Source organism: Oncorhynchus nerka, linkage group LG20 (assembly GCF_034236695.1).
Source record: "Oncorhynchus nerka isolate Pitt River linkage group LG20, Oner_Uvic_2.0, whole genome shotgun sequence".
In the NCBI taxonomy this organism is placed as follows: Eukaryota; Metazoa; Chordata; class Actinopteri; order Salmoniformes; family Salmonidae; genus Oncorhynchus; species Oncorhynchus nerka.
Window position 1 is genome coordinate 41,072,810 of NC_088415.1, and position 10,240 is coordinate 41,083,049.

The following is a 10,240-nucleotide window of genomic DNA, read 5'->3' on the forward strand; positions in this document are numbered from 1 at the left end:
CATTAGGAGAAAGGCTGTCTTGTGTTTTCGATTTGATTGGATGAAATTAGATATATAAATTAGATAGAATGCCACAAATTATTCACAATATCCGGTGAAAAAAATATAAATCAAAGAATTTAAGCCTGAGCGTGAATGATTCAAGAACGTTGACAAACTCCTGCATGATTTCATTAGCTACATTTTCAGTAAATTGTCTAACCCGACACGCAATATCTAAGCTTGTAACATCATAAATATGATTAAATTTTCATAATTATCAACGTTCTATTCAGATATTGCAGCTTGAGCGTGAAGTAACATAATTAAATGGGCTAATATTATATCTTGGTTTCAATCATGTGAACATCTGAATGATTGTTCTGGATTTGTCATGATTCCAATTGTCCATTTACTTATAGTGTAGTTAGTGCAGCTACACGATGAGGGAGAGGATAGAAAGGCCTCACGTTGATTACATCCTTAAATAAAGCCCTGTGATTTGCTCGTCCAAACGTGACGACATCTCACGTAATCAAATAATGGGTGCAGAGTGAAAACATGAGGTTGCAACTATCTTTAGTAAATGTTTTATTAGAGGTGACCAATTGCTAAATGATCCCACAATCAACTCTATTCGTGTATTATCATAATTTATCTTACCAAATGCATTTCCAGAGTGAGCCAATTCATTTTCATGTTCAAAGCCCTTCTTGTCAAATACAGCTGGATTTTCCGAACATAACAATGCAAACCCGTCATTACCAAAAACGAAAATAGATTCTGTTTTTATAAGCCTACTAAGCGTTACATTTCCAAAGTTGTTCAAAATTGACATTGTTATTACACATGAACTCAAAACCATATATTTGTTAAGGGCCCATAGCAGCTGAACCAAACAAAGTTGAACTTTCTAGCACAAAAAAAAGAACAGACATCAGTTGGCTAAAATATGCTGTCATTTGACCAAATATGCATAAATATATTAAGGAAAATGGCCATTACCTTTAATCATTATACTGTGGGGCGACGTCTCACTTTCGACATATCATTTCCTCTCAGACAGAAGCTGCGTGTGAGGTGAACCGTGCCTCGAGCTCAGGACACAACATGGCTGCTCGAACTGCTCGCTGCAGTCAGATAGGTGGTGTCGGTGTTCGGAGACGTCAACGTTCTACCTGTCATTCGTGGTCAAAAAAAAAAAAAACGCACACACCTCATGTTGAGTGAACGAAACCATTGGTTTTGAGTAGCGGGGGCTGATAGTGCGAGATAGGGGAGAGACGAACCCACTTTGAGAGAAAGGCACATGCTCTGTAAAACTGAAAAGAAGACACAGAAACCCACATGTTAACGATAGGGCTCACTCAGAGTTGATCAGCAGTCAGAGATGGATCAGTAGGATATCCGTGCTTTTCCCCTTTATTTTACGTATTTATGGCACGTCATTAAGTCTAGCTGTCTAGACAGGGAAAATAACACCTTGTTTGTCTGCAAACAAACTGCGGGCCTTCCTCGCGACGAGCCCCCAGCCCCCTGTTCAGTATTCACGTGCTGATCTCATGTCAAGGTCAAAGTGACTGGCTGTATAGTCACGGTCAAGGGTAAAGACGTCAGAATACCGCCAGGTCCAGGCCAGGTATATTACAATACCAGAGGAGCCACATTCCAAAAAGTTAAAAAAAGGGAGTCTATATTTTTTGTATTTGTTTCATAAAGTTTCGAAGCATTATCAGGTTGATCAATGATGCTTCTGGCCACGGTAGTCCGGTGCGTACCCGTTATGTTTCAAATAACAGAGAAATAGGACGAGTGTTTTGAATTAGATTCTCTCTCTCGCTCTCTCTGTCTGTCTCTCTGTCGCTCGCTCATTCTATGCGAGTGTGCGTATGTGTGTGTCCTTCAACAAATCAATTCAAATGTTATTGGTCGCATACACATATTTAGCAGATGTTATTGCGGTGGTAGCGAAATGCTTGTGTTCCTAGCTCCAACAGTTCAGTAATATCTAACAATATGCACAAATCTAAAAGTAAAATAATGAAATTAAGAAATATAGAACTATTAGGAAGATGGGATGTATAGACATTATGGACAGTATGTGGATAGAATATGTAGTATATCTGAAGAATACGTGGATATTATACTACATGCACAGCAATAGTTGAATAGGATGGCCTTGACTAGAATACAGTATATACATTTGAAATATGTAAAACAGTATGTAAACATGATTAAATTGACCAGTGTCCATTATTAAAGTGACCAGAGTTCCAAATCGATGTACATAGGGCAGCAGCCACTAAGGTGCAGAGATGAGTAACCGGGTGGTAGCCGGCTAGTGACAGTGACTAAGTTCATGGCAGGGTACTGGGTGGAAGCCGGCTAGTGATGGCTATGTAACAAGTCTGATGGCCTTGGAATAGGCCTGATAACAATAAACAATAGCTAAGAATATTTATACTGGTCCTATCAAATAATAACAATGATGGCGACGAGTATAATACAACTGCTCCAATACATTTACAGAATGTAAGGACTTTATTTGACGATACACAAACGAGGATAGATGAAAGACTTCGGGCCGAATTATATAGCTTGACGTGTGAGCCAGCTTCCCGCACAGATCTCTAATTAACATCAATACAAGTGCATCTTTAAATACTTTCTCCACATTCCCTGAGACATGATCGGATAGATACAACAAAACATACAGTACATCACATATGGTATTACCTACGGATACGAAATGTATTTTGGAGGCCTATAGTCCAGCCAGGTCACCAGTGATTACAAGTCAGTTTTCGACCTCCATCCATGTCTGACAACGTCGGGAGATGACGTGGAAACCGGTCACTAGGGGAAACAGTGAGCGCTGTTACCTTCAGGTAGGTTACGGGTGTGCCTCTGGGTGTGCCTTGCATGTTCAAATCCAACTAAAGAAAGTCGTTTTTTGAGATTTTTGTTTTAATCCTATCTCTCAATCCTTAACCCTTACCTTAACCTTTCGGAGTTAATGCCTAACCTTAACCTTTCGGAGTTAATGTCTAAACATAACCTTTAAACACGTTTGGAACAACTTGGACAAATGCTGATGGAGAAACATGGATGAACATCTAATTCTTTGAGAGCTTGTTGCAGCCAGCATCTTAGCTATTATCTAAATGTAGGCCTGTTAGCATGAAAATAAAGGCACAATTATAGCCAATACACAGTGTTGGGGAAGTTATTATGAAAATGTAGTTTATCAAGCTACCAATTATTTCACTCTGGAAGAAGATAAACTACACTGAAGCTAAACTAAATTTACTTTGAAAATGTAGTTCACTACATCCAAACTACCTGGGCTGAAATAATTACCATATCTAAATCTGAAATGTCATAGATTACAAATTGCAAGACAGATCGCTCTGGAGGTTAACGTAATGTGTAAATTAGCCTATTAAACAAGACATTATGTTTCAAGTGAGAATTGAGCAGGTCTGATGTCGAAAAAGAACGGACATCTTGGCTACTTGACCCATATCGTGTAATTTGAGCAAAAAACGTAGTGTGTACCAGACGTTAGCTACACCACTACATGGCTATAGTATGTAATTAACTACTGAAAACACTACCAAGATTTTAATTTAGTCCAACTACCACCAAGCTACAGCAAAATGTAATATAATTACTACTCGAATTACATAGTTCACTACTCCCCGTGATTGCCTATACTGATATCGTAATCGTTTGCTGCTCAATACCGAACATGAGGCAAGCGAATACTGTAGGTTATTTTAGTTTGGTGGCAACATCATGGGAGATTTTTACAAACAAGGCACATTAATTACATAACAACATATTATTGGCAGGGGGGATGTATTTTCGTTTGGGTATCCTGTTGCTGTGTCCTGGCACATCTAATACGTAATTTCTAATATCTCGAGACGAGTTAGATATGGTGATCTCATATTGCAAGCCTCCAATTTAAACTTTTGTCGAAAGGTTCATTCTCTTATTAAACAGTGCAGTATAGGCCCAATATACAGGCCTGTGTTAAGTGGGCATATAATATAGGCCTATCCATGCAACCGATCCTCGGCAAACCATCCAATATCAGTCATTTTTTGTCCTATGGATATCATAGACATACAAGCATACATGTCAAAAACATGCCTATCCAAAAAGCATATAGTACTCCTTTAGGCCAGGGTTGGGCAACTTTTATTGGGAAGGAGGCCACAAAAAAATATCAACTCATCATGAGGGGCTGCAGTGGTTCGCAGGTCTGCACACCCACATCTATACCCACACATCCAGACTACTGATTTGAGCAGTCAATCTATTTGTGCAAGTTACACACACAAAAAAAGGAGCGTAGAGAAAATGTTGCAGTTGTAAATCAAGTCCTCTGCAACTCTACACATTTTTCGATGGGGTGGAGATGCTTTTTTTTTTTTTTTTGCAATTGTATAACAAATTCCTGCAGCTGCAAGTTGCCCATCCCTGCTCTAGGCCATATATCAAACGTCCCTCAAAACCAACGGCGACGTGACAAGCCCACAAGCTCATGCGGATGTGAGATGACATTTCAAAAAGAGTTCCACTAAGTGACTTAGAGGAGACAGGAAAGAAACACGTCATTTAATTCATCATATTTCAGCAACATCATGTTATTCATCATCATTTATTTAGGAAACACCTTACCAGTACGTTTTAAACACCACAATACAGTTCACATACTGCACGAAAGAAAGTTACAAGACAGTCTGTCTGCTTAGAAGGAGTGTGAACAGATCCAAATGCTTTTTTTTTATTACTATACATAGGCCTACTATAAACAGAAAACAAAAGAAATCGATTGTGCATTTATGTGTAATACTCACTGACTTTAATTGCTTACAATCATTCCAGTTGCATGACAGAGACATTATCCTTCACTGATAAAGGAACACACAATGGGTTTGAGACGTTCCAATTGACAACCCTGTGATACGAGAGAATATGAATTAAATAATAAAGGCATTGCACTCTACATGTACAACAATAGCAGCCTTGCTTTTACCTTATTAACAAAACATATCCTACAGAAAGAAAACATATACAGCTTCTGAAATCGGGGACAGGGGCGGTTTTGAACAAAACCATTTTATCATCCGTAGCCCCTGCAAAAAAAAACTCTTGAGTTCTTGGCTGAGGAGAATACATCTCATGTCGTTTTTTTTGTAGACTTTCGAGTTCATTCGTTGTCGTTCTCCCTGACCAGTTTATGTCCATATTGCAATTGTCTTTCTGTTGATGGCGCGATGAACATATCTAATATGTCTGTTTTCATTTGGCTGTCTGTTGGACGAAAAGTCCTGGAAATGTCAATTGGTTTGGAAAAAAAACACGCAATCCTTGTGTCTTTTTGAAATACAGATATCGTTTTAAATATTATATATTTATATATGTACATTCATATAAAACAATGTTGAACTGATTTCTCAATATTTTCACAGTTTTTATAGCATTTCTTTCTCTATATCGAAAAAAAGAGCGGTTGGTGATGGCATGGATGTGTGGACTGTTGGTACTTAAATAAAATACACTGCCGAAGTATTTCGTCAGGCTTGGTTGTCTCTAAGAGGTAAATTATGGATTGAAAGACGGTGGGATGGATATCAGCTGTAGTGTACAAAGGCCCAGAAATCTATCAAGTAGTAGGCGTGTGATTACTAGTCTTGGATTTACAGACAAATTTCTTCTCTTTCACCCGTCGGTTCTGGAACCAAATGGTGACTTGGCGCTCTGAGAGGTTGGTCCCGGCGGAGATGCGTCTTCTTTTGTCTTTGGTGATGAACTTGCTGGCAGCGTACTCTTTCTCCAGCTCCTTCAATTGGAGCTTGGTGTAGGGAACCCGTTTCTTACGTCCACGACGGTAGCTACTGATCTCAGGCTGCAAAGGGACTACGTCTGGAGAGAAAAAAAAAGAGAGAAGGAGAGATGTATTACGCAAAGACATTTCCCAGCACTAATTTTGCCTCTGATCAATTCAAAATGTATTTCATGTAATAATACGTTTGTTATGAAGATGCAAATATGTCAACAAGGCCTTATAGACATTAAATACATTACATTACCTGGGCCTATTGTGCGTATTTAAATTGAAACATTACGCATGAGATTTTCGGATGCACAATTGGCTGTCTACTCTTTTATTGGTATTTAAATGTTTATTTATACACTTTCATCGCTAAAGTTCACATACAATAATATAATAAGCATGTTGTTATATTTATCCGGGCACCTGAGGTGTATGAGGTACGAGAGAATGTTTTTTTGAGTGACAGGCAAACATTTGTGAAATGTTGCATTTCTTCAAAATATGATCATCTTGATCCGTGATAAAGACATGAAAGACACCGAGATGGTCCTTGTGGGTCCATGCATCGTTTATACTTCCTTGTATATCTTGAAAAGGGGATGAGGGATTTAAGTAGTCTCTCTTTCAGATTTTTTATGATAATAACATATGCGTGGCCTTGCTGATGTACACAATGTTGTAAATTAGTTAAATAAAATCAGGAATATATAAGCGACCAAATCTCCGAAACATCCATCCTACCCCAAATATATATTATTGTTCATATAATTTATATAAATATAAAAACATCAACAATAGGTTTTTCAACAGTGGACATATCACTGCGTAATTACACAAATGATATGCCCTGCAATGGATCTCTGAATATTTTTGGTATTGTACTGTGATGATAACATCAGCACTTCTGGATAATAGTATTGCATTTCTTTAATATTTCTGCAGTGTTCTCATCTTCTACAAATGCACTTACCTCTACCGGGTCAATTAACCTGATATAGGCGTAGCCTAGTTATCAAGAACACGTTGACACGATCAAACTTTTGAGTAGGCCCATTAAAGTGGAAATAGCTAAACGTTTGATTTATGTTGGGAATTGGGATTTGAGTTACCTAAAGCTACGACTTAGGTCTGTCTGGCTGCTCAAAAAGCTGCCTGACATCCCAACAGTTCCGCCTGTCTGAGTGACATGAAAGGACAGATATGGCTTTACTTTAAAGACGAGACTAGGTTTGGGGGGTGGGTAGCCTGGTTCATGGTAGTAAGATGAAATATACCCCATAGGTCTACTAACATTTTTACATATGAGATCATTTTCGTGGTGCTAAGTCATGGTGCTAAGTGAGTCATGGTGCTAAGTGAGTCATGGTGCTAAGTGAACTAGAAGGAATTAGAAATACGCAAATAACAGGTACGCATCCCTTCATTCCCACTGTATGTCTTGATATCAAAATATTTGTTAACAAAACTAGAACATGCTAATTTCCTGGTCAAAATGTGTTTTGTGAAACGAAACGTGAGGAAAGAAATGATTCGGTGCACGACACGTCCGCCATGTTATGTCAAAATGTTCCATGGTAAACCCAGTGCTATTTGGAAAATAATATGGTTGAAATTCTGCACTCACACATGTTCTCATGTTTTCTCAAGTCAATTGAAATGTGGGCATCATTGTCCCAAGAATGTTTGGGATTTAAGCGTTTTCAGAGGAAATGTTCAATATTTTCGGAGGAAATGTACAGTCTCAAAGTTTAACCTTACAGTTCTACACACAGCCACGCACTGACAGATACACAGACCCATAGGCTACACATTAACTGTGTGTGTGTGTGTGTGTGCGTGTGTGTGTGTGTGTAATTCACGAGCTCGTGGTCCGCGTGTGTGTTTTAAAGGAAACTCCTGGAAAAGGAGGCAAAATGGCGTGAGGACAGAGCTAGCTAGGGCAACAATTAAACGCATCTGTATCCGAAATGCACACACACATTTCACCAAGAGGTTAAAACCTTGCTGTAAACGAGCAGTCTAGTAAACACCATGTAAACAGCATACTGGGCGGTTATGGGCCCTGTATCATTTATCAAATATCAGACTATAGGCTATGTGACAAATACAAAGGAAACGTTGTTCTTCAAAAAGCCATTGGATTGTCAATAGTTACGCAACACAGTATTTGAGACAGATATTAGGCGCACACGTCGTTGGCGAATGGAAAATTAATTCTGCCTATGCAAACCCGCCCTCGTGCAACATTGCAGACTCTGCAGAGATTTATTGGCACAATCCAAACAGTAGCCTATAGCCTAGCTCGCAAATTGGATCATACAAGGAGAAAGGGTATGTGTTCATGCCCCTGTCTATTCTGCCACTGTGTGACTCACTACCCGGGTTAAGCACTATTGCAGTCATATTGTGACTTGGAAACCAACAATGCTGAAACGAATTGTTTTGTTTCTGAAGAGTTTCTAGTCTGCACAATATGTCATGCGTGTTGTTTATTTATCAGATACATACAATCACATTGAGTAGGGTGTTATCTCTTACGATTCATTTTTCCAGAAATGGTTTCAAACAAAGCACAATCCACGGTGCTGAGTTGAATTGAAGGACGTGAATTGAAGGATTTTGGGCATATTTAAGCGATCAGTGACATAGCCAACCAAACAACCAAACAACCACACAGACACTCCCCCAGTAAAGGACCCAGTGGATGAAAATAGCCTACCATGTCTGACTGTCAGTTTCATTACGCTGTGAGATGTTCTACAAATATTCCGCTGTCTCTCAATAATGTACTAAAGGGATGCTATACATTTATATACATTGTCGTTTGTATACCACTCTACACTTGATCATTGACATATAGGTTATGGACTTTGGTGTGTGGCACGTGATAAATGATGCGGCTACATTACGATGAGGAAATCATTGCATTTCATATAGAAACCCCGCAATTAAAATCCAATAACATCGACGTAAATGTCGACGGAGGGAATAGGTTACTTCAATAATGGATAACAATTCTAAGCTAAATAAAAACAAAGGACAGTGCTGCAATTCCACACATTATCTAGACATTTAAATGTCAAAGCATATCACATTTCATACCTGGAAAAGGGGATTTCCAAAGATGAGTGGACTGTGTTTGCTCCTTGGAACAGTACACCTGCCCATCCCAGCCATTTGACAGAGCCCAGTGCTGGTAGCCCTCCATAGGAATCAACGCGTCGTGCCTGGGTTCGGGGTGGCTGATCCCGGGCACCACAGACATATCTAGATATCCAGGAACCGCTTGGTACGAGCTAGCAAAACTGGGGTAGAAGGCGAACTCTTTCGCCCTGCTAGACACCTCTTCAGTGGGCAACGCGGTGTGGGGGTCGGCATATTTCTCTGCGGGGTGGTACGAGCAGGGCTTCTGCTGCAAGTTCACGTTGTGCGAGTGAGATAACCTACAACCGTAATAAGGGTTTCCAAACGGATAACCGTAGCTCAGAGATGCACTGGAGGAGGTTTGGGGAGCAGGACACTGTCGGCCGGTGTCTGGGGAAGATATATCCGAGTACACCGAGCCCTGGTGAGTCGCTATAGTGCCAGAATGTCGCCCCAACCCGGGGTGCGACATCAGGTCCCTGCAATGGGTCGCCGGGCAATTCCCGCTCAGTCCCTCCATTGTTTGGTTTTTATTCGGATTGTTTTCATTCGGGCTTTTTTCATAAACGTACATCAAGGTGTCCGCCCAGCGTGGATGCAGAACCAGTGAAGTCGTCATATCAGGGGCTGCGGATGGTTTTTAAAAGTCGACTACTCCAAGACCGACACCTCATTTCCAACTACATTTCACGTGAGCGCATGCGCAACCAAGACCCGTGTGTCCAGTTCATTAAGGTTCTGGCACGTGATATGCTAACGAGCCCGAAGAGATTGGGGCTTGTGAGTGGGGGGAGAATAGCCCTTTAAACAACTAGCAGCTCAAGTTTCACCGGGTCTTTCTGTGGAATACAGGGTCCCATCATTGGCTGAAGTCACCTACACGAACATCCTTAAAGGGGAGATTGGAAACCTTAGGTGAAGGGGAACACGAAAACAATCTGCAAAGTTTGGCCGACACAGGAAAATATTAACCTAAAGTAAACATTTTATTAACTCAGAATTGTTTTCATTTTGGGAAAGATGAAAAATACATTTGAGTGGTATTATAATAATTGAATATGCAAGTCTAGGCCTTGTGACAGTGCCGGTGTTGGTTTCATTAACAAATGTTCCCTCAATTAATTTATTTTGGAGTGGAAAACGTTTAGCTTGCATGACCAAAAATAAGTTGCATATTCAGACTTGCATATGGTGGTTAACATAATATATTATATCCATATGCAAATAGGCATACATGCTAATGCAAATAGACCATGTAAGCTATGTAAT

General features: G+C 39.9%; 1 protein-coding gene across 1 annotated transcript; it reads right to left on the reverse strand.

Moving 5' to 3' along the window:
• Positions 1-4,627: 4,627 nt before the first annotated feature.
• On the reverse strand, positions 4,628-9,644 carry LOC115101698 (homeobox protein Hox-C13a). Its single transcript, XM_029621166.2, has 2 exons — positions 8,930-9,644; positions 4,628-5,916 (listed from the first exon to the last, which is right to left on the reverse strand). The coding sequence occupies exons 1-2, from the start codon at positions 9,588-9,590 to the stop codon at positions 5,657-5,659; spliced, it is 921 nt and encodes a 306-aa protein (XP_029477026.1). The 5' UTR covers positions 9,591-9,644; the 3' UTR covers positions 4,628-5,656.
• Between the last annotated feature and the right edge of the window lie 596 nt (positions 9,645-10,240).

Excerpts from the sequence above, each read along its gene's own strand:
- LOC115101698 (XM_029621166.2), bottom strand. The coding sequence starts at position 9,590 with ATGACGACTTCACTGGTTCTGCATCCACGCTGGGCGGACACCTTGATG. Across the intron at positions 5,917-8,929 it reads TTGGAAATCCCCTTTTCCAG|ACGTAGTCCCTTTGCAGCCT; the intron begins GTATGAAATGTG and ends TTTTCTCTCCAG.